This window comes from Vidua macroura, chromosome 1 (genome assembly GCF_024509145.1).
Source record: "Vidua macroura isolate BioBank_ID:100142 chromosome 1, ASM2450914v1, whole genome shotgun sequence".
NCBI lineage: Eukaryota > Metazoa > Chordata > Aves > Passeriformes > Viduidae > Vidua > Vidua macroura.
In genome coordinates this window covers 134018608-134044223 of record NC_071571.1, presented here as the reverse complement: position 1 = coordinate 134044223, position 25616 = coordinate 134018608, and the positions used below count along the sequence as shown (strand labels likewise).

Sequence of the window (25616 nt, the reverse complement as noted above, 5' to 3'; positions counted from 1 at the left end):
ACTTTGGATGGTGGTGTCATTCTGTTGTCCACTTGCCCTTTGCTTCCATTCATTGCAGAAGGCTTTAAGGCTGATTGAGCAGGGACCAGTATCTTGAACAGGGTGAAATACACAGCAAAGCATTTCATACAGCACTTACTGGAAACCTAAGCCCTTATGTGCACTTGTTTGTAGAACGGCTTTGAAAACAAAATCAAAAGAGAACTAAGGTGAAGGACAGAGACAACAGTTTAGCCTGATTCCTCCTGTGATTCGAGAGACAGGACAAAAAAACCCTCTTTACCTTTAAGCAGTGTATGTGTAACAGGGGGCTCAGAGCCAAGATGACAACCTTTGTGAGCAGCAGTAACAAAAGCCAGTGGAAGAGGCAGAGCTGGGTGATAAAAAGGAAAACCTCTTCCACTTGGGTACACTTTTAACAACCTGGACAACATAGCAAACAGCTGTTAACTTCTGTAAGGAAATGAGAAGTGGGAGAAGCAGAAATGTGACCACAATAGGACACCTGATCTCACTATTTCCCTTTTTGTCCATAAAAATAGGAAGAAAAGCAAATCTAAATTTACACAGCAAATATTTTCATAGATGTCAAACCCTGTCATAATTAGAGATAACAATGTAGGCTTACAAAGTTAGCCAATTCCTCAAAGGTGCTGCTGGGTTATGATTAGAGATCCCACAGCTGAAAGCTCTATACTGCTTGGAGCTCTGATATTTTCAGTTAGGGAGAGAAAAGAATACAGTGGTTACAGTACTTCAAATATTAGTTTTGCTAAATCAGAACTCCTCCAGTCTCACTCTTGATTCAAGTCAGTTTTAAACAATACTGCAGCTTTCACTGCATATTTAGCTACTCAGACAGGTAGAATACTTGTAATAGCTGCTACTGAAATAAACAACTCCTCTCTATCCACATTAGAAGGAAGTCATCATATTCCCTGTGTGGTAGAACAGATGTTGCAAAAAAAAAAAAAAAAAAAAAAAAAAAAAGAGCATCTAATAGTACAGTATTAAAAGCCATAAAATAGTCTCAAGCTTCAAGTCTCAAGCTGACTGAAAAGAATTCTTAAAATCCCAGCTCAGCCTAGCTTGTTTTTATCCCAGCTTGCCATCATCTTCCCAGTAATTGTCTCACATCTTTTCTTTAGAGTCACAAAGATATAAACATAAAAAACATTCATACATATGTGTGGTGGCCAAACAACATACTTGAGGACTTTCTGCAAAAAGCAAAATCAGTTCTTGCATCTCTTAAAAGTACTTGTGCTGAAGCCAATTGCATTTCTGTACCAGTGCATGCAGGATGCAGCACTATTAAAGACTTAACATATTGCTTCAGTTTAGACACAAGTATCTGCAATTTTATGTGGTAGAAGAAAGTGACACATTTGCACAGGTATGTTTATTTTCCCTGTGTTTACAGTGCATCAATTGTAATTTTAAACCATTCAGAAAGCACAATTTCATACCAATTTTACATACTTTACATCACAGTTCAACAACATTAACACAGTTGTATCTACTAAATCAAATTAACAAAATGGCCATGAACATTTACACTAGTCTTCTGTAAACAAGTTTTTTTTATAAACAACAGTAAATGGAATTAACACAGACCACCATAGGAAAGAGGGATAAGCTTTTCCTTAAATAAATCACTCTGTTTATAAATACTTCAATTCTCTCAATATACATTTACAGACATAGTCGATTAAAAGCTTGTTACCTACACTGCTCTTTAAAAAGAAAATGTCTAGAGATGGACCACAGTGTGTTCAATTCACCTAACATAAGGAGCAAGCATATGATTAGTAGAATGTTAAAAGTATTACTATACTTCAACCTCACTTCTGCTTGTTTACACCAACACTGAGAAGATTGTCATGTTAGGGAACTTTTACTTGAATTCCAGCAAATTACAATCGATCTTGTAGTACACATATGGGTAGTACTCCTGTTGGCTGAGGTTTAAACCTGGAATATCCATAGTTGCCTGCAAATAAAGTTTTGAAACCAGTTATACTCTTACAATTCAGACTCCTATTAAGAAGTAGATGAAATATTCATATGTTTTAGAAGCAAATAGGCCAGGTAAGACTTCAAGCTTAAATTTTCACATTCAAGTGACTGTTTAAATAACAGGTAAAGTTAGAACTTTGACAAATGACTAACAGTGTTTTTCAAAAGTAAATACAAAGTGCTTTTTCAAAATCTAAGTAGCTCTGTATCAATAATTCACATCCATTGCTATAGTAAACACAGCATGACTACTACATCTAAACACTGTCAGTTTCTGATGAGAATGTTATAGGGTGCTAAATGATCCAGGATGTTACATAAGTTCAGCATCTTTAACTTTCACCTAAATTGTCTCACATCCTCTTTCCACAAAAAGGCCTGGAAATACATTACATTCAATATAACATTAAGAATCTTTTCTAATTCAGCTAAACTCATGGTATCTTCAGTTAACCTTTAACTACGAATATCATTGCTTTTCAATACAAAGCAAATTAGTAGAATAAGCCACCCAACAAACCAGTTTTTACACATGAAAATGAGATCTCTACAGATGGAAAGGCTGATTCCATTTTGACAATGATTCAGCCTTCTTCAGCAGAGGACTACTATGCTAACTTGCAGTCTATCTTTCCATCAGTAGTAGGGAAGAATGCAGTAACAAGAAATTACATGTGACTTTTAAACCAGACAGCTCTTCAAATATATTGGCTGCAACTTTGAATACCATCTGCCTTGCCGAAGTGTAAAACAGAAGCAGCATTTTTTTAAGGAGACAAAATTCTCTGTACTGTGAGAAAATGAAGAATATGGAGAGGTATAGCTTTTTAATGATGCCAATAGACTTTGTTTAAACATACTAGTAGCAGTTAAAAAGTACTTACATCAATGATAGCTGCTGCACTGCTGTCAAGATGTTTGTATAAGTCATACAGAACTTCCCTCAGTTTCTTCATTGTTTTCTTATTAGGCTGAAGCAGCATTGCCTGGAAGTTAACTGGCAAACCGTACCTGAGGAAGTCAAGTAGAAAACCATGGAAATGCTGAAATAAACCATCTTTCATAATTCAAAGCAGAATTTTATTTTGAGAAAGAATCCTATTGCTGAAGAGGAAATTCTGCTGATTTCCATTTTTGCAAAACCATTCTATGTCCACATTTCATAAGGCATCAAAAAAGTAGAACTTCAAAAGTTTAAAATAACAAAACAGAAGCCTAAGTATTTTAAAAATGATTTTAAATCCTTGAGTATTTAGTATAATTCTCAATGTTACCTGAACACAGACTAAATTTTGAACACTCCATTAGTTTACTTTGCTTATGACACTTGGTGGACAATGTACTTAATCCTCCTTTCTAGGAGTGTGGAAACAGCTGCCAACATTCCAGTCAGGTTCAACTTTCTTCTTTACTCAAGTTTTGTCTTCACAACAAGGCCATAGCAGCAAGAATGCAAGTTCATGTGATTTGTTTTCTTTTTCTCCTCTGCTTTTCTCCATTATGACAACTGATCAAAAAGGCTAAAAACACCTTGCCCTTTACTAACTATGGTAGGAACGTCTTCAATTATAAAAAATTAAGGTCTTTCCTTCGCAGAACAACTAGCGCTGTTCTTGACTAGTAACAATACTTGTGGATAGTATGAAGAAAAAAGCAGATAAATTTTCTCGTTAGACTATTGAGTAGTTTAATATTGAAAAATTTAGACTACAAAAGACATGTATTGAAAAAAAGCATAGATTTCATGATGCCAAACTATGTTACTGAAAGCCCAAATAGTTTTTATTCTGAACAATTCAAATTTGCCTTTTAAATATAAGATGTATTTAGCTCTTGCTACAAGCAGCTCATAAAGTAACCTAAAAATTAGCAAATATGTCTCCCTGCTACCCACCCAGTATCTGTAACTCCTAAAGCAATAGTAAAAAGACTATCCAAGGGGCAGATACACAATTATCTACCTCAAATATTTCACAACTGGCAACAAGAGCTATTACCACCAGCTATTCTTACTACCCTACTTTTTGCTTCCTACTTCCCAGGAGAATAGCATTCATATGCTTCAGTTTGGTAAACCCAAACTAGATGTAAATTCTTATCAAGTCTAGGAAGAAAATCACTATTCAAGTCTGCCTCATTACCTTAGAACAGATTCAACAAAAACACGTAATGCTTTCACATGAATCCATGCAATGAAAGCTTCACTGAAATTAACTTTCAGCCACCGAACCAGAGGCCCCTGTGAAAGAAAAGAGGGTGAAAAAAAAAAAAAACTATTCAAACATCAGAAAAAGACTCAGCCCATTATGCATGTTTGAGCAGCTACTCAATATCTGTACCATGATAATAAAAGACAAGTTAAAGGCAGAGTTCACTATGGACATTATGGCTCAAAAGTGTTTTGATACAAAGTAAAGAGACATTTAATGAGACTTCCCATTGTCCCTTCAGGTCCCCATCTCAGTTGTCATGATCTAACTATATTAAAGATCCTTTTAGTATTATCTGATTATGTAATTCAAACACTTGTCCATTTTCAAACTTCAAACATTATCAGCTGCGATACCAGCCCTTGGTTCAATGCAGTGAGGAGCTCTTGTGCTGCAGGAAATTCAATTATCCCAGAGTAGATTAGCTGGGTGACAGGATGGCTATATCATGTCATCCTTACAATGCTTTCTCTGAATCACAACTTCATGAAATTTTTATGTAGCAATAACAAGTCTTAGATGTCTCACATTTCTGCAATGACCAGTTTATTAAGACTTACAAACTGTTTCTTCTTGTCAGTTGACAGTCTATTCATTTCTTCTTTATCGGCTTTCATCTCTTCTTCATTGTACTGGAAGTCACGGACCATAAACCTGCAATTGGAAGTGAATAAAATCAAAAGTGCCTGTCTAGAGATCCTTCAAGCTTGAGACAGAATGCACACAAAATAAACCTTACTTATATTCTCTGGCTTTGTGCTTGAAGTCATCCACTGCCTTCCTGAACAAGGTGACATTACAAAGGTAGCTGTCTTGGTCCTCAAAGAGTACACTACACAGAAAGAAAACAAACCAAGTATCAGAATTAACCAGGTTCAAGTCAGCAGAGATCAGTCACACAGTACCACATGTTGTACTTTATTGCTACAAGGCAAGACATAAACGTAGATAATTATACAAGGTTTAGTTCCCAAATTAAGCACCTCATACAGAATGTAACTGACTGCTCTTAATTACTCCCTTCATAAATGATGGCAGCTTGTAGTTCACATTCAGAGACTTCATCACACAAAACCACTTCATATATTTGTTCAAATTAAAACTTAATTAACAAAAAAAAAGCAACTGAAGCTGGTTTAGCATTTAAACATTTGGACTACAGATTTATTAGAAACGTGTGTTATAAAGAAAAATTGAATGGATATAAAATAGAAAAGTACACAAAAAAAAGATACATGTTGGCAAAACAAAATGTTTCTTAGGCTGCAAAGATGACCCCTAGATTTACTATTTTATAATTAAAAATAATATTGCTTATTTTGAGGCTTTACCTTAGGAAAATAAAAAGCTTGAATGGATTTAGACTGTTCCTCAATGTCATACTGTCTTCAACACAAGAATTATCCAACAGTTTAACAAATTGCCTTTTCTTAAGCTAGCCCTAGGCCATGGCTTCCCAATAATAAGGACCACTAGCAGGTCTTCCAAATGTGAAGCTACCCAGAGCAGGTTCAGATTTTTTAACTGGCACAGAACCAGTAATATCAGATTTGCCTGCTCAAAACCTCAGTCTGTCAGTTAAAATTAATCACAAATTGATGCTTTGTGCTACATGTGGACTTTAACTTCAATGTGTTAAAATGGTTTAATCTTACCCACCACAGCATCTAGCACCAGCTTGATACCAGGGACCCAAAGAGACAAGCTACCTTTCTTTGTATACAACAAAACCATTTACACTTCCAGTTGTCCTTTCTTTGGAATTTTTCAAAGAGTTATACAACTTGCTTCAAGTCCTGTGAATACAGACCTAAAGCTTACAGGCCAGCAGCCAGCATTTGTTGCTTATCTCCACCACACTCCAGCTAGAGGCTGAATATATCTGACCAAAACTAGATTAATTTTTCAATCCTCTTACTCTTCTCACATAAGTTTGATAACTTTGTTAACCCTAGAGTTCATTTGAACACTTCGGCAATTATTGGACCAGATTTGGTCAGATAAAGCTTGACAAGTTTTTCAACAATTTTTAGAATTCGAAGTCTTTCTAGATAAAGAACACTCCTGAAACACAGCACATGCAAATATGAGATTTAGCATTTAACAACTTACTTGCTGGAACGTGGTACAACCATCTCTGCTAGTGTTTCATACTGCTTAACCCAGTCGTTGTAATTTAACCTAAAGAATACACAGGTTATTGTTAGACTTTAAATCTGAGATTAATGGATCAGGGTTTTTTTTAAAGGGAAAAACATTTAATCATCACATCTTCCATCTAAGGTGTAGGTTGTCAGAAATACGCAAGACTCAAGAAACGCTCAGTTCTCCTTATGCTGTTTTTATAATTATTGATAAATAAACTACTGTGACTGCAAAAGTAACATATTTTCAGTTTTCATGTCAGTTTGCAAGTGCAACATTTTTTAAATCAAAGAACTATGAAATTAAATCATCATTAAGTACAGCTCTCAGGAGACAAAATGGAATTAACTGTCAAGGTTAATCAGAAACTCCTCATCCAACTCTGCTCTTTTGAGAAGAGGAATACTTCTTCCACAATTATAATCAAGTCCCCTAGAGTCCTACACTTGCCTGAAGGACTGAGAATTTTGGAAGCCCTGCCTTTCTGTAGTTAGCTGTGAAGAGGTTCCATCTTTTCAACAGCAAAAACAAGACAAAGAAAAATAACAGCTGAGATATTCTAACCACCTGATTTCTGCTAAAGCCTCTGCAAAACTGGTTTTCCTTCACCAGAGTTTGACATGTGACACACTCTAATGGCTCCTGTGGTAAAGAGAGCCAGTGGGCTTTTAATAAACTAGAAGCTCTCTTTTGTTTGCAGCTCCAGTCAAGGGCCATTTTTATATTTTACAACAGTTTTGAGGGCATCTGTATCACCACTTTCTTTGGCCAGGGGAAAACATGAGGTTTCTGTTGTTCAAACATTTCAAATAAGACCAGCCTGTTCCACCAGCAAGCCATTGACAGGACATAAGCAGGGTTACAATGGTACAGACTTAGTTAAGCAAAAAAATAATTAAAAAAAAGGTCAGTGTTCAGGCAATCTAAAAACATGCAGAGCAAAGCAGTAGAGTTCACTCACTTAGTGGTGAAAGTTGGCATAGTTGTAACCAAGATAATTCAATGATTAAGCCTTCTAATGTAAAACAAGTCATGTTTTTACTCAGCACTTATTTTCCTAAGGACACCATCTGGAACATGACTAGTCATAGCAAACACTGGATAAGAGACATAAATCTTTTAGGAAATTCATGAGCACTAAGCAGTCCTTATAAGAAGTTTTTGTGAACAAAGGAATGCAGGCACAGATGCTCACTTATCTCTCCTGAGCATCTTGACAGTTCTGTTTGCTCATCCAGGAAAGCCCCCAGTAAATTCAGATGTCATTCTTACAGTATTATAGAGCTGTGAGATCTATTATTTGATTTATATTTCTTATTGTATTCTGCTCTTAGGAAGAATAAACTTACTTCGGCACAATCACTAATAATGTGACCAAATATTCTGAATCAAGTACAAAGTCCTCTTTCTTTACAATATCAGCAAGACTTCTGGTTAGCAAGCTTCCCCTGCAGAGAAACAAAGACAGCCAGAACAATTACATGTTTAAGAATTGAATTTGTCTGGATAACAGTTTCCAGTGCTTGGCAATATAGCATTCTCAAAAATACATTTTACCTACACAATTGCTATTAGCAGAGCAAACAAATGTCCTTATATGCATTTTATATCTCACTGTCCAAACTCACTGACATTTTTATCAGTAGCTCCACTGCCGTGTGTCATTTCCATATTCCAAATACGTCACATGCTTAAGTGGCCAACTTGTCTTTTTAGAAGTTATTTAAAATTGCAAGAACCATTAAAACCATTAACTGTTGATTCTAGCACACGGAGCCTCAGAGTTATAACTAATGTAGTCCAGATCTACATGCAGAACATCAATAAAAACTTAAAGCCATGTATTTCCTCGTATTCATAAAACAGCAAGAAGGCACATAGGTTTAATTGGCATTCAGCTGACAAACTGCCATGGCTTAGCACAGAACTTATGTCTCACTCCTTGAAGAGCTTGACACGTACTGTCATTGGCACGACCCATGGTTCTGAATCAGCCAGCAGGCTTGTGCCATTCACTGTAATGGCAGGGTTCAGGCACATTAATCAACCACATTTGCACAGAAGAACAACTGTACTGCAACTGTACTTCAAAGAATCATCACACGTATGTGACAAGACAACACACAGTCCTTGTTTAATTTATTATCCGGGTGTACACAACAGCTGTCTTTGCAGGTAAATTCTGAGGAAAGAAAACCAGGTAAGATGGTGTGAAAGAAAGACTTTCTTATTTAGACAAGACACCTAAGTAGCAGCATTACCACTAACAGCAAGCTCCTCTCAGAAGTTCCAGCAATTTATGCTATTTGCACATGTTTTTGTGATTTCTTAATTGCTTTTCAGTCACAGGTAAGTTCATACCAACCAGACAGCTGGTAATAAATGTTCTTTTATGACAGCTGCTCTTCAAGACTGCTAAACACCTCAAAAATACATTAAGCTTAGAGCCTGTATCACTCTGCATTTTCTTAAGTTTTCATGATTAGATAACATTCCTGCACTACATTAGCAAAAAATAATACAACTTACGCATTCTTTCTTTCCAAATTCTGAAGATTCCCTTTCAGATTATTGTATGCCGAGGCTCTTGCTTTTAGATCATTGTCAATCTGGTTTACTCCCTTAAAAACAGAAAGAAAAGGAACTGTGTCTAAAGAACTAGAATAGAACTTATGTTCAGTTTGCCACTGCTGTTCAAGTAATCCTGGAGGATGGATTTGAGAAGGATGGCTTAATTAGTATGATTGCCAAAAATGATTCATTCCCAGCTAGATAACTTGGCAGCAAGTGGAAGAATACAAAACAAAAGAAGCACTTTAGTGCATGTTGAACTGCCAACCATACTCATATCGGTGTGTATCCTATACAAGGAAGTGTTTTAAAATCAGCCTACTCAGTAACAGCTGGGTAAGTGCAAGAACATGGCAGTGTTGGTCTGGGATTATAACGCTGCCTACTGCCTCCTTCACTGCCTCCTCACCATAGTAAGGAGGTGCAAGCATGAAAAAATTCCCAGGGAAAGGTTTCTGAACACTGTCCAGGGACTCTCCCTTTATATAGACTTAGAACACTGACAGAACATTTTATTTGCATAAAACACTTCAGCTTGGAGATCCAGATATGATTTGGTTTCCACAAAATAAATTTCTCTTAAAAGCAAGACCACTTAATTAAATAGCAACCTAGTTTATGGTAACACCTAAGTTGGCTTGTCTGTAGCAGGAAGTCATCAAAAGCCTGAACATTCTTTAAGTTTCATGTAGCAACACATTAACAGCTTGCACCTTTAGAGATACAGAAATCCTTTAGACAAAATACTCTGAAAATGACAAAATTAAACAGATGAGTACTTAAGGCTATTTAAATCCTTTGACTGATACAACCTTTAGCAAAGCAACATGCAGAACATTTCAGCAGGTGTCACACAAGGAATATACCTTCATGAAAACTTTTTAATACTACAAGTAACACCAGCACCTTCTTTTTACATCTAGAGGACAGCATAAGGGGAACATTAATCAGAAGATATTAAACTAGTATCTTTGTGCATTTCAGCTCTTCCCCAGACTGACAACCTTTTCCAAGGATCAAAACTTTCAACAACAGTATAACTATGCATTATTAATTACAAAACCCCAAAATCTTCGATATCAAATACTGCCTTTACAAACCAGTTTCATTCAGCATTTTCTACTTAACAATACTCTAATTGCTCTCATTTGTAGAGTCAGTAGTCTTTTAAAAGATGACTGCTTAGACAAAAACTTGTTACCGCTGCACTGACTGAAGTTTATTGTAAAGACAACCAGCTTCGCTTCCTACTGAATGTTAGAGAATACAGAACCACAAACCTCAATGCCACAGAAGAGCTCTTGAAAATGAATTTTTGTAAAATCACCAAATGAAGCAACAATACAAACTTCCTTTTGCAAGTAGAATTGGTGAATAACTCACAAAGGTCATTGCAAAAGGAGGCAGACTCACAGTATTGCTAAGGAAAGTGCCAGTCTAACATAGTGAGCCTATTCCTACACGGAAGAATCCCAGATATTTAAACCACTTAGGTAATCATTGGCAATACATGAGTGTCTTGAGCTGTTTGCACTTCAGTTGCAACTGAGCTGTTGCACTTCAGTGCATGCCTGGGTTGCTGAAAAGGTTGGACTACGGTACTAAAAATATTGAAGTAGTCTCCTTGCACAAATTTGATCACTAATTTCAAATTCAAAGAATGACTCAAGTGACAGCTCTCACATAGCACAGATGCCATCTCAAAAGTCTTCTGTATTGACATTGGGGCTCACAAAACTTCCGGAAGTTAAAAGCTGAAAAAACCTGATGGATAGTTTTAGCAGATATCATTTTATTTTAAATGTTTCTGACACTGCTGCAATTTCCTCTCAACTGACAAACGCCCCACTGCAATTGCCATTACTCATTTTGACAGACATCAGAATCTGCTGCCTGAGTGAGTGAGGATGATACAAAACCGTACAGGAAAAGGAGTAATTCATTATTTGACAAACTTTTCAAATTATTTAACATCAACCTGTCAAGAGGCTTCGCAGATTTTAATTACTGTAGCTCTATCAATTTTCCTCTGTCTTCACTTTGGCATGTGATTACATGAAGATTTTATCTTTGTCAGGACTCTTTCTGCCTTGGGACAAAACTGTTTCAAGTCCTGTGATATGATCTCCTTGGGGTCATTTCTATAGGAACATAAGGCATCCTCAGTCATCTTCCTTCTCTACTTTATGGCTCACAGTTGAAAATATTTTATAATCTATTTGAAATCACATTTATGACACAGGTGTCCTAAAGCTGTCCCTATAGAATACAAGCACAGCTAAACATGAAGCAAAATGGAAACCCCCAACAAGATGACTCAGGCTGAACTCCAGCAGACCTGTTTCTCTACATTTACTATCCAACACAACACGTCAATGAGGTCCCTAAAGTAGATAAAGAATGTAAGACAGTTAAAGTTCAGGTTCTAGAGCTTTGTTGAAGCAGATTATTTATCTAGCAGACTCTGGGACACAAAATAATATGCACTGAATATTTGATAATTTTCTATAAGGGGCATATCTCTTCATGTCCTATGTTTCTTTTTCAACAAATTTATCTTCTACAAAAACAAGTGCTGTACTATAACAGCTGTAAAAAGTTCAGTGCTTCATTTTGGTACCTTCTTCTGAAAAAGCAAATAGTATGTGCTAGTGTCAGATATTAAGATTATTACTTTATATCTGTGAAATATTTTTAATGTGCAAATCTTCAGAGCCATACGACAGCCAGTCATCCGTTAACAACAGGCCACACTGCAGGTGTTTTCCAAGAATACTTACTAAATGTAATTTGTGAAATAAATTCAAGATACAGTGATAGTCCCAAAGAAAATATCAAAAATGAAAGTAGTAATTGCATTCTCAGTCAGCTTTGTACCACATATTAAGATTTTGTAATCTCTGCAAAAAAATTAATGTAATAGTTTCAGAAATCTGCAGTTATAGCAAAACCCAAGTCTGTCAGCACTTACCCCCATCTCAACCCCATTATAGTCCCTACACATCCACCACCAAAGACTGTCTCTATAGGTACCCAGAACAGCCTCTTCTTTTTTCCAAGTTATGTATTTCCAGTTAGTAACACAGGCAGTTCAAGAGCCAGTCTGCAGATTACAGAAAACAGGGAAGGGAAAAAACCAACCTGAAGAGGTTGGGAAGATCTTAAAGCAAGGACTGTCTACAGAGAATTCTCTTACTGTCTAAATCAGCCAGTCACTGCTGAGGATCCTGTATAGGCTCACAAGAAAGTAAAATGCAAATTAAACTCTCCATGTATGAAACACTTTGCCAAAGATGAGAAAAACGCATGACAACTCTCAAATCAGCTTTCTTTACATCTAACAATGAAGGCTTATTTCTCTCCTCACAACTGAGTTCCACAGCTTTCAGAATGTAAATAAGTTCCCTGGTTCACTGCTAACAGCCCACAAGGTTTGAGAACATCAGACAAACAATATGCTAGTACAGCAAAATGAAAACATCATTTCCTGGCTATTTATTTGTTAGCTCAGTGATCTTAGGAAACAAAAATCAGCAAAGACAGCATGATGGCCTTCAGGGAGCACTCTCCAAATTCTAGCCACATCCTAATGTATTTATTGGGTTACTAACTGTATTGTTAGCTGACTAAAACAGACAAATTGTTTTGAGAGCAAGTTCTGTGCATAAATATCTCAAGTTCAAATAGGGAAGTTTTATAAAACAAGCTACCTTACCTTTGCAATAATTTCTGAAATATTCTTCAAGGATTGCTTGATAGGGTATTTGGCCATATCCCATTGGAACCTTGTTATATAGGTGACCAAGTCAACTAGAATTTTAAAGAACTTTGTTAAGATTGACAATAAAAAGACTACTGCATTATATTCTATGTAGAACTGCTCTAACAGAAGAGAACTGTAACAGACTGGACCTTCCCATATGTGGACCCTGTTGCTTAAGAAATTTGCAAATTAACAAGTTGTAAATTATCCATGACCTCTGTCTTCTGATATTGCTTTCACCACCTCTGTAGACTGTAAATGACATTTACTACCAAGTCAAGGATGGCTGGAGAACTACAGACTTTTTGCTCTGTGTGTGAAAAATGGGTGGGAGAAGGGAAGGTTATGATGGCAAAAAAGGCAGTAATGACCATGCGGCCCCCTGAAGTGACAGGTTTGTACAGCTATCTATAAAAGACACTACTCCAAGCCCTTATCCACTCATACTAGCCTCTCTTGCATCAATACAAGTTGTGATAATTCTATTAAATAGCTCTGAAAATAAAATATTGGTTCAGAGAAAAGTGCAGCTCTTTACAGAAAGAAAATGCACACTGGCACCCCAAATTCTTCTCAGCAGGGCTGCTCTTGATCCGTTCATGTCCCACCTGTATTGACACTGAGGGTTGCCCTGACCCAGCTGCAGCCCCTTGCACTTGGCTTCTTTGTACCTCAGTAAGTTCCAGGATCATTGCCTTCCCTTCTACAGTTTTAGAATACATTAGGATATCATGGTTAATACGTTACCTCCATTGGCCAGAAGATTCTCCTGAACTTTATCTTTACTGTCTTCCAGCACATCAGCCATATATTGGGCCACCTTCTTTACAACACTGAAAATTGGAAGATAAAGATCAAAATATATTAAAAAAAAAAAAAAAAAAAAAAAAAAAAACAAAACCCCAAACCTGCCATTTGAAAAATACCATTCATAAAACTCATTTTAAATTGCCTGAGATTGGTTCAAAAGTGACTGGATCAAACAAGGATGAGGACTGCTCTACATCCAAACTTTCTGAGAGCACAAGCTGGGCTCAATATCTGAAGGAGACCAACTTCTCAGTATTCCACAACTTTATTTAAAATCTCTACTGCTGCTACCAGTTCTCAACAAGGTGAGGCTAGCTCCCTCACATTGGTGTTGACTTCAAGTGAAAAGTCACTAGATTGTAAATTTTTTTTTTAAGTCTGTTGTACTTCCAAAATTCTAACCCCCTTCTAGAAACAGGTAGAGAGGTAGAAGTCAAGAGTAATACAAATTAAACACAAGGTTTAGTTTGACAATGCAATCTGACTCTCAAGACCTGCCTTCATAAGTCAAAAGATATGTATATTATTCACACGTGCCAGGCCAAATAGTTTCCTTTTCTATTTAAAAATGTCTACTTAAGATTTCTCTCCTTGAAACAGAAGATGGCTCCATGAGTTCTGGTCTGAAATTTTGCTACTTTTGCTCAAAATCACTTTCAAAACCAACCTGAAAGTTGGTTTCTTCAAAATGAATAGGTTTTGCATTTTAATATTAATACTTTTAAGTATTTCTATGGATTAGGAAATTACAGGGTTACTTTCTCAAAGTGTGTAAACAGTATTCCTATTGAAAGAACAAGCTTTTACTTCATTTCATCACCACTTCCTGCATCTGTCTGGGTCAATTCTTAACAATTCTTCAGGACCCAGCAGCACACAGCACTACTGTAGGGAGAACCATCATTCATCAATGCATATGTTCCACTATTCCAGAAGAAGTTCAGATTATTTTTCTTTTTTCAAGAACAGATACTGTGAAAACCAGCATCTTAGCTTTCTTAAATCTGAGCTTGCTGACTGCCTGCAGAGGATCACTGTGATACAAAAAATCCTGAAAATAACCTGTGTATTATTAGGACTCAGCAAACCATCGCATTATTATTCTAATACTTTGCATCCTAGTAAAAATAAACTGTTACCTCTCCACAAATGCATCCAGTTTAGCCAGCTCATCTGACAAACCAACTAAAACATCCAGTGTGCCAACCTAGATGCAAAGATCAAAATGCATTAGCACATTTATATAAATATAGAAAGATAAAAACAGCTAACAGTAAAAATTACATCTCTCAACAAGTATCTCTGCAGAACTACATGAAATGCTGGACTCTTAAGGTTTCAGACATCTTGATTTACCAAAGTCACACTCTGTTTCACTTGTTAGATACCATGCCCCCCTTAAAGCACCGCAGGATCAGATCTAACTCACTAGCTTGGTGCTCAGCTTCAGTTCTGCAATCCAGCCATCCAAAACATGTTAAAACAATGTCTACGCTATGGACTGGCTGCATTTTCCACAAGGCAGTTGCTTCAGCGTTTAATTCACTACTTTAGATCAAATGTGAAATTTCACTGATCATGAATCTCAGCACTGGAGGGAACCTGGACATTGAAAACTTTGACAATACAAGAGTACTGCAGCAGTAAGACCAACAAGAGTCTCGACTTTTTGCATCTTGGGTAATAAAATATCTAGCTTGTCTACAAGCCTTTGCTCTTTCTTTCCTTCTATAGAAAACACTTTCTTCCCCAATCTCATGTATCTCGAGTACACATTTCTCACTGAAATATTACAGTATTTAATTTATTCATATAAGTTAATCTTCTGTCTAGCCAAGATGCTATTAACATTTAGCATACTTGTAGCCTAGTATCTACTTTCTATATATCTGATCACTCAAATTCACATTAGTCCTTTTCTGTTTAGCTTTGAAGCAGAAAGGAGCAGAATTACTTAAGAAATATCACACCAAATGACTCTCCATGCCCCACCTTCTTGTGGGTCACAAGCAGAATAAGGAAGCTCATTTTAACTAGTCACATATTAGCCTCAGGACAAGCAAGTCCTTAAGCAATAACACTGCTGTTCAGTGGAGACTAAACCACTGTTTAAATTAGTTTTAACTAAAGGATCTCACTGCTTAAACAGTTTTACCAGGTCTGCAGAAGACAGACTATTTCCCACTGTACATAAGGTAAATTCAGCTTCTGCTCCTTTTAGGAAGCAGAGTAGAAACAAAACAAATAGTTTCTAACCCTGATAGACCCCAACAGTTTTCAGTAATAACTGCTCTAAAATCTTCAGTCACCCTACAGTTTGAAAGCCATCCTGACTCATGTCCAAGGATATCGGGGGAGGAGACACACATTTGTTCTAGTCCCTATTCTAACTCAGGACAGTCCAAATGTGAATACAAGTTATGGCAGTTTGAAAACCTTAAAAGGCACAGTGAAGCACTCTGTGCCCTGGGCTCATTCCTTAGCAGAGACAGGAAAAAGGCATTATGCCACGTGAACTTGATCCACTCTGTAGACAAAGAGTGATGGCACTTTTCTCCTCAATTTTGTAAACTCTGATGTGCTTTCAGTATGTTAAACTGAGCATTGAACAAATTCTTGTTGAAGAAACATTCATGCACCAGGAAAGACCTTTTCTAAATGAATACACTGGCTCATAACTTTTCCATATCCTGATGATTGAATTAAACCAAGATTAACTACCTTCAGATTTTGTTACTGTTTGCTTTTCACTGAATAGTTCAAACAGTTGTTTTTTTTTTCACTTTCCACAACACATTGGCAGGTCACACTGGAATGCTCAGAGAAAAACCACTGCTCTAGTAGAAGAATGCTACTTCTGGATGGAGAAAAGGCAGAGCAGCTCTTTAATCAACTCCTGTATTTTAATTTGAACCTTTTCACTGTATCTCAGACAGAGAAAAGGAGCAGACAATTCAGACGGGAAAAAATGTAAAATACCTTTTTATAAAAGGCAAAACAAAACAGTCAAAGGAAACTCTCAATAATCAGATCACAAGTTCCTGTTTTTCTTCTCCAAGGAACTGCTACCACCATGATATCAAGACTACCATCCTCAGAAAAAAACTGCTTTATTTGCTGAAAGAACACAGGTTGCTGAATCTTGAAAACTTACAGAGTGAACAACTAACTTAGAAGTTCAGAAAAAAAATATAACCATTGTCTGAATTATTTCTTAGATCCACACATAAACCTCAAGAGAAGTCAGCTGTTCTCGCTAAAACATTTGCAGGTTTTAATCTAGAGAAATAAAGATGGTGCAAAACAAACACACTTCTTAGGACACAACGCGGGGTTTACATACCTTCAAGTCCGGAATATTGAACTTTGAATTAGTGGAAAGATTGTTATGTTTTGTAGTTGCTGCATGTAGCTTCTCCCATGTCTGTTGACAGGTCTTTTCCCCAGGAGCAGAAATCAGCCAAAACTCTGTCATTTTTGTGCCTTTATCTTGATAGTTGATTCTGAGGATAAAGGCAAGATGCTAGCAGAAGGGAAACAAGGGAAAAAAGAAAAAATTCTGCCATTAATACAGAAGTCAAAGCTTTGCCTGAAGAAAAACTTCTCATTCTGTATTACTAAAGTGCAGTTCCAGTCACTGTAAGAGATTTTACCAGTAGTATCATGCAGTTTCAAATTAATTTTTTCCTATCTTCCAAATCACATTTACACAGTTGGAAAATATTTTTAAACTGCCTATCCTGTATGTTAAAGTGGGCTGAGTTTGCAACATTAGCACCTTTCAGCTGCAATCTCATAGAAAGTTAACAAGCAAACAATCTAACTGAAAAGGAATCAAAACAAACAGGGTCACAGCTATACACATTTTCCAGTGTCTGTACAACAAATAACTTTTTCTGAAAACAACAGAAAAAATAAGAAAAACCAAACAAATTTCAACTCTGACATCTCTTTTCCAATCACTTTTCAGATTAGGACAGTGTTTTAAAGTAAGTAAATGCCTAAAATTATTTAAATGTAGTAAAATCTAGTTTATTCTTTCAAGTAAAGAAGCTTCTCCTGGCAGCTAAAAATTTCAACAAAAAGGAGAACACTTTCTAGTATTGATATCTCTGTTATCACTGCAGACCATCAATAAAATTACACATACTTGCATTAGTCAAGAAAGTGTTGGTACTAAATATGAATGATGTTGTTTTGCTTTGCAGACAAGCTCAGGAGGTTAGGAGTATACATGTTCTTTTGTCACTAAGAAGCAGAAACAGCTGGTTGAGAGTTACTGGATGTTTTTAATAAGGGAATGAAGAACAAAATCAAAGAGTACCTTGACAGAATCTAAATGTCAATTTCGATATCTGCAATGTCTTCTGTAGCAGCTCTGAATGAGTAGAGACTAACCTACATTTCATAAGCACAGACTACAGCACTCAATTTTTTGAGGGAGAACAAATCAAATGTTGTATTTGTTAGAACTAGTATGTGGTAGCAAACTTTGCCCAAAACAACACACATAGATCCTTCATCTGTGTATTTATTCTAGGGGTAGCAAGTTATCAAGGGTGTTGAAATTCCAGGTAAGATATAGGCCTGCCTGCTGCTTCTTTTGCTCAGCTACTCAGGAAGCCTAAAGCTGAAGTTTACCAGCCATTAAATCACAGCCTGGCATAGCAGCCATCCATCCCCCTGGGCTTAAGGGGCCTCGTTTTCAGCAGGAGATGATGACGCCCAGTTCCTGAGGCCCTTGACAGCACACACTGACATCTGGCAATGCACCACCAGGCACAGCACAGCAGTGCCACAAACCCCAAGGCAGACAATGCCAAGGCAGGTACAGGTAGCTGAGAAATCAAAATATTTACAAGACCAGACACACAACATCAGTTATCACCATGCTACAGGGCTTCGTTGTTTAGCACCAACTGCAGTATCTCACATAACGGGTCTGCACAGGAGGGCTATTACTTACTGATGATTTGGAACAAAACAAATTTTCCTCTTATTCAGACTACTATGATGCATTATCTTCCTTAATGCATGCCAGACTTGGCACAAGAGAGGTTTTCCTACACTCCACTGAACTCTGGCCCTATAAAAGGGTTACACTAAACTTCACCTATGCAGGGAGACACCACTACAGCTGACACACACTCTCAAAGTGTTGAAGATTTAAATTGGTTTTGTCTGGATTTGACTAGACTAAGACTAGAAAAAGTTGTAGAATAAATGTGGATAAACAAACTAAATGGTGACAGCAGCAACTTGCAAATATCCAAGTAAAAGACAGAAAAGCGGTAACACAGAAATCTAGGATCCTATTCAGGAAGACATAGGGAACATTGCATTCTCATGTTTTCCACAAACATCAATACTCTCTAAAGAATATTTATAAAATTTCCAGAAATGGCACAGAGGAAACAGTTGTAACACCCAGGAATCACTAAGTCACTGGACTTCCCTTCCTCCCTCACCATTTTCTGTCTGTGTGGTTGGTTTTCCTGAAGCTCTGTTCCATTTCTAATAGTCATGGGAAGGAAGATGATTTCCTATTTCAGATAAAATTGAGGTATTATGGGGGAACAAGGGAACAAAAAGCTTGGTAGAAGAGTTTCAAGTGTTTTTTACATGAGGGGCCTTGAAACCAGAACAATGGAGAATACCAAACAAGAAGTGAAGAAAGGAGAAGTGCTACAGAAAAACAGATACAAATGCTGGTCAGACAAAAAATACATACAGACCAATTGCAAAATGAAAGCCAAGCAAATTAAAGAAAAGAACCACAGGATAAAGCAGGAAATAGCAAGTGTTCAAAGTAAAACCTAGAATAAGCAGTAAGAATGGGTAGGTTATTCACACAACGTACCTCTATGACCAGGACTTTTTTGTGAAATACACTGTTTCATCCCTATGTGACTAGAAAAATGGATTTCCAAAGAAAAATCTTTCATGCAGTATACTACAACCTAAAACAAAACTCGTGAATAAGTGCTTTCAGTGCTGTACCCAGAAAAAGAAACAGCGATGTCGAAACAGAATCTCAACTACAGCACTGCATTAAAAAAAAAAAAAAAAAAAACAAAACAAAACAAAAAAAAAACCAAAACAAACAAACAAACAAAACAAAACAAGGCAAGGGGCAGGGGACAATTGCTTCTATTTAGCTCAATAGGAAATCTCAATTTACCGATGCGGCTCAGCACTAAGTCCCTAGGATGTCACTTCTTCAAGCTCGTTTTCAGAAATCACTTCTGCTGCTTGGCCTCCACGTTCCCTAAGCAGAAGCGGCCACAACCAGGCAGCCGGGGAGATTGCGCCGTGAGGAGTCCCCACGCTTGTGCGGAGGCGACCTGGGGCTGGCGCCGGGAGCGGGGGGCGCTGCCCTCGCTCCCCACGGAGCCGCCGACCCGGATCACGGGGATTAGATGGCAGTTCCCACAGCCCGGCAGCCGCCGGCTCGGGCTCCCCGGGCCGCGCTGTCCCTTCGCCCTCCCCGAGGTAAACAGCCCCCGCAGCGGCAGAGCGGTGGCCGGGCGGCCCCGAGGCCCCTGGGAGCCGCGGTGCCGCCGGGCCCGGCCAGCGCTGCCCTTCGTGCCGGGCCCTGCGCAGCCCGGCGCGGGTGAGGGCGTGCACCGGGGGAGGCCGGGGCGCTGCGGCAGCCGCTCGGGGTAGCCCAGACACTCGTCCGTCCGTCCTTCCTTCCCTCCCCCTGCCCGCTCTCGGGCCCGGCCCCGCCGTTACCGTCACTGCTCCATCCCCGGCGCCGCCGCCCGCTCACCCGCCGGTGGGTCACGTGACCCGCGGTCAGCTGACGCCGCCGCAGCGCCGGGCACGAGGGGCGGGAGGAGGTGCTGTGACGTAGCTGCGCAGTGACTGCCGGGTGCGCGGGGGCCGCGGGTTCGAGGCCGGCCCCGGCGGAATCGCTGCTCTCCTCCGTGCTCCGCTATCGCCACGGGCACCTCAGGGCACCGACTGCCTCAGGGCCCGGGCCACTTCTGAGTAATCTGGGCTTGATTAGGGAATTGGTGTGAAAACCACATCTAGCCCAGGGCGGCCCTGTGACAAGAAGGCCTTGTACGATTCTGCCCTTCGGGCAGAGAGGATGGTCGGGTTTGAAGGCCTGTGTGTTTGTTCTTGCTGCGGCCAGTATATTTTCCTCAAATTACAGAAACACAGGGTCAAGGAAACATTTAGTCTGGAAATGACCTGTAGGGTCATCGAATCCACCGCGTTGAACACCGCCACGTAAACCAGACTGCCACTGAGTGCCACATCCAGTCTATGAGCACCTCTGGGGACGGTGACTCCACTACCTCCCTAGGCATGGGCAATCCATTCCGATGCTTAATCACTCCTCCAGTGAAGAAGTTCCTCCTGATGTCCAACCTAAACCTCCCCTGGCACAGTTTGAGGCCATGTCCTCTTATACTATACAGCCTGTTCCCTGGGAGAAGAGCCCGACCCCCACCTGGCCTCAGCCTCCTCCCAGGGCTCTGTCGGGAGCGGTCACGGCCGAGCCTCCTTCGCTCCAGGCCAAACACCCCCAGCCCCATCAGCCGCTCCTCGCAGGACTTGAGCTCCAGACCCTTCACCAGCTCCTTGCCCTTCTCTGGACTCGCTCCGGCTCCTGAATGTCCTTCCTGAATTGATGGGCCTGGAACTGAGCCCAGTACTCGAGATGTATCCTCACGAGTGCCCAGTGGAGGGGAAAAGATCAGCTTTGGGAAAACACACAGTGCTGGAAAACAGAGGGATCACAGCTATGGAACGTGTGCTGAAATGCTTTACTGCTGTCAGTCTGCAGTGAAGGGCTTGAGAAAAGAGGCTTGCATGTAGGTGACAGTGGAAAAACATGCACTTGAGAAGAAACTGTCACTGTTTTATTTTAGCACCTAACCCCATTTGTCTTAGCTCAGAGTAGAAATGCTGAATGAAAAAGAGCAGATTGTAAATTGCTCTATTGCTAGCTAAGTTGTGTGAAACTGCCTGTCGTAACTCACAACATTATCTGAAGAAAGCAGAAACTGTATACAAAAGGCAAACTATTTTGGTTTGCTAGTTTTAGTGAAACAAATAGTTTGTTCCTATTTTTCTTCAATTTTTTTTTCCCCCTTTTTCCAAATAAGCAAGAGTTGGAACCATTATATAGCTGTGGGTGGCTTGTGGGGAACTGCAGCAGAGAGGAGGCACACATGTGACCAGAGATATCAGAAAGATGACTTCACACAGTTCCAACCCAGCGAAGGATGCAGCTTTGTGACTCTGGGAGCAACTTCAGGCCTCTAGTCCTGTGCTCTTCTGCCTTTAAGTACTTAAAGATGCAGAAGCTCCAAACTGTGCTTAGTCAAAGTGTGAATGTTGTTAAACAAGACCTGATCTGACAGATAGTTTTCCTTCAGCCATTTATGTTGTCCTTCAACCACCAGAAGCTGCTGAAAATGTTCCCATTGCCAAAGTGCCCAAAGCCCTTTAAAATGCTCTTACATGCTCCTATTGGTACAATTTTTTTAGAGAGGCTTTTCTCATATCGGTATAAAAATACTTACCCTAAACTAACGCAGTAAAATGGAAACTTGCCTATCTTAAAAGTAAGCAAACTTATTTTTAAATCCCAAACTAACAATTGTAGCAAGAATAATTTCTTAATGGATGCATTATTGAGTTTTCAATTAAAAATCCTATAAAATTTCACAATAGGCATATTTTTGCATTAGTATTGCAAGCCATTTCCTCAAAATGTGGCAATATATGCCATATGCAAGCAGTAACCAGCAAATGCAAGACATTATCTCTGTTATTTTTGGAACAAGATAAGATTTTTTTGAGTGATCCGTAGCTCCAAGCTATCAGGCGGAAACTTGGCATCAACCTCTATAAATAAACAGAGTGGTTAGTAAATGAGACTCAAAGTCTTTAAGAGACAAACAGCAAGCATTTCTAACCTGCAAAATGACAACCTGCTTGTAAAACTGCAGGAGGGGATTTTGAGAATGAGGACTTATGATCTGCTACTTAAAGTCCACTGCCTAATGTGGTTGGTTTTATAATTATATTTGCCATTTGATTAACTGATATCAATGAGATACAAAGCAAGGCTGTAGTCAATCTATAACTCTTCACTAGAAAAAAAAAAAAGGAAAAAGTGATTAGCACAAATCAAACAACCAGGATATTAGCACCCGTGGAATAAATGCACAGTACCATATTGCAGTGAGCTGCAATGTGGTCATTAAGTGAGCTATTGGTGAGAAACCCAAGCCAGATGTGCAATCATTATAAATGCTATTAGGGAGAAATCTGTAAATAGTAGCATTTAAAACCACAGCTGCTACAATAGGAGTAGCTATATGGTAGATTAAACAGATATGTTCAATAATATTTTTATAATACTTCCCTGTACTATTACATCATCTAGTCTGACAGGGATATTTGTATGAAGACTCTGAAACCTGGAAAAAAATAGTACATACTTTTTTTATGTCTTAAGAAATCTATTTGTTAAAATTTCATTCAGGGAGGAGGGAACTGTTATGTGTCTTTTTGACTGCAATTATTTTCTGTTGTAATTTTTGAAAAATAATTATATCTTTAAATCTTTGCATAGATGTTTTGTTCTATAATAAAAACATATGTCAAAAATTACTGTGGGTCAAGTCTCTGTGTAGGCCTGTATTCAGCTTTGAATATCTGAATGACTCATTTTTGTTGAATACTCCTTTTATGCACAGGCTAAACACAGATTGACTTGAGTGTGCAGTGGGCTGCACAGAAGTATTTGAGATAAATCTACTTAGGCTTGAGAAAGCTTACCTGGGAGTTAGCAAGCAATGGTGGGTGCAGGGCTGCCCTTAGACATGATCTTTACCAGCTCCATGAAGTGGTTGCTCTTTTAGATCTCTAGAGTGAAAATTAGAACACATGAGATAGGTTATGAAAGTAGCTGCTGCTCTTTGAAAATCCTGGTGATGAAAGTATCCCTACTTGGGGTTAGGAGGATTTATATGACCCCAAGCATGTGTGCTGCACCAGGCAGCAATGGGGAGTCCCCAGTGAGGGAACCCACTGCGGCTGTGCAGGAGCCTCAGCCAAAAAGCCAATTGCAGGCTGCTGCCATAGGCCGTCCAAGGGCTCTGTCCTGCAGAAACCCTCTCAGCTGTGAGTCAGGACTGACATTCCACATTCCCTTACAGCAACAGATGGCTCCAGAATGAACATGGTGAAAAGATTTTAGCTTTTCATTCTAATGTGGTGGGTCTTGACATCTCTGGGTCATTTTTGAGGGAAATACAGATTTTATTTGAATTCTGATTATTCACCCATTCTAAATTTATTTGATTTTTAGCCAAATTTTCTCCAATAATTATTGCAGAGCTGTGTGTTCTTCTTTGATATGTGGATGTATACAACAGAGATCATCACAGATGGTACAGATTTCCCTTGCTTTTGGTGTCCTCTGAGGCTTCTCCAATATTATACTAAGAAAAGCTGACAAACTGACTTGCTGAAGACAATGGGAATATTATAATCTGTTTTAACATGATCATAATTTTTATTATTTTTTTTTATTAATATGTCAGTGGGATTATTTTTTTATTCTGGTAATAGAGGTGGTAAAATAAGGATTCTATACAATTTGCAGGACTAAAGCCCCAAAAATGCAAAGTTATAATTTTAAAGATGTAGATCAAAAGATAGGGAAGAATAATATTGTTGTACTAATATCCCAGTATCATGTTGTGCAGTATTCAAATGTCTGAAAAATATATACAATTAGGTTGGGTCATAATGTTCTATGTAATATGGGTAAAATGCAATATAAGACCCCATCCTGCAGCTTCCATCAGTTTGGCTGATATGAGAATGAGATAAAAAATACTTTTGTTTTCCAAAAACTAGTCAAAGAAAGCAGAGAAAAAAATTATATTAATTTGTTATTTATTTTTCCTGGAGGTGCTCTTTTGAAAGCATTTTAATAAAAAATACCTATCAAAGCACACTGCACTTTCATCTTTCCTGATGTTGTCTGGGAGGCACAAGCCTCAAGATTGAAATGTAGTCTTTGAAAAAAGACATTTGCAAACTGTAGAAATGTTTTTTTTCTTCAGGTAAGCTTTGTGCCGGAGACAGAATATCACTTCCCTAGCTGCTTCTGTGTTTTAAAACTTCATCCCTGACTTTCAGCTTCAGTTCAAGTACTTGAGGTAGATAATAAATCTGAATTCCTAAATTACCACAATTAACATTGAAGTCACCATTTATATGTATTTATGCATATGAGCATTTAATTATTCTATACAATGTGGGCAGCGTGTTCAGGACAGGTGCAGAAAGATTTAAACCATCGTGCCTGAAAAGCTGTGGGGCAGGCTGCCTGCTGACAGAGTTGAAATCCATGTCCAAAGCCTTGTTCCAAATCAAGCTGAGGGAAGCTGTGAAAAGCATTTGTGATCCCAGTTCATGCTCCACATGGACAGCACTGTCCATTACCTCCCTTATTCCAAATAGGACAGAGTTCTCAAATACTCTACTGTTATTTGGGAGAGCACCTGATTTATGGAAGGGGGCACTGGGAAGCTCAGTATTGCCGTGGATCTGTGTTTCAGAGCCCATCATTTAGAGTTCTGGTGTAGAGACAAGCTGATGGGGGCTTCTTGTGGGGCTCCTAACTCCAGGCTTGCATTGATCAGAAGGGGCTGGGAAGGCTGTAGCCCTGTACAGTGTGTAACACCTGGGGACACGTTCAGCCCCGTGGCTGCAGAGCGCTTCCATCCACACCCTGCTGCATCCAGATCTCATGTTAGTCCCATTCTCAAATAATCCAAAGTCAGGCACTTTCCTCTGTCCAACACACCTCTATCTACAGCAGACCCAAGCTGGCTGGGCTCAGGCAGCAGAACTTTGCAGGGTGCACAGCAAAGCAGTGCACAGTTACTAATCTGTACAGTGGAAGAAAGCTCGAAGTCCAGAGGGGTCTGTCAGCAGAATGGTTGGATGCTTTAGGAGCTGGGCGAGAAGCCATGAATAAGATGTCAGGACACCAGTGATGCCAGGTATCACTTCACTGGAGTTAAATGCCTGAACCCTACTGTGAACCTACACTGAAT

At 38.8% G+C, this 25616-nt stretch overlaps 1 protein-coding gene across 3 annotated transcripts; it reads right to left on the bottom strand.

The window, feature by feature from the left end:
* Positions 1 to 1878: 1878 nt before the first annotated feature.
* On the bottom strand, positions 1879 to 20359 carry ATP6V1C1 (ATPase H+ transporting V1 subunit C1). Of its 3 annotated transcripts, none has more exons than XM_053980123.1 (13): positions 20254 to 20359; positions 16862 to 17041; positions 14658 to 14725; positions 13456 to 13541; positions 12661 to 12755; positions 8904 to 8995; positions 7724 to 7822; positions 6342 to 6410; positions 4969 to 5061; positions 4790 to 4883; positions 4161 to 4258; positions 2904 to 3030; positions 1879 to 1993 (listed from the first exon to the last, which is right to left on the bottom strand). In XM_053980123.1, exons 2-13 carry the CDS (start codon positions 16991 to 16993, stop codon positions 1898 to 1900), a joined length of 1149 nt encoding a protein of 382 aa, XP_053836098.1. In that variant the 5' UTR covers positions 16994 to 17041; positions 20254 to 20359; the 3' UTR covers positions 1879 to 1897. The 3 variants fall into 3 exon arrangements, with proteins under 3 accessions (XP_053836098.1, XP_053836116.1, XP_053836106.1); XM_053980141.1 differs by lacking the exon at positions 20254 to 20359 and adding an exon at positions 20194 to 20212; XM_053980131.1 differs by lacking the exon at positions 20254 to 20359 and adding an exon at positions 19700 to 20068.
* Positions 20360 to 25616: the final 5257 nt, after the last annotated feature.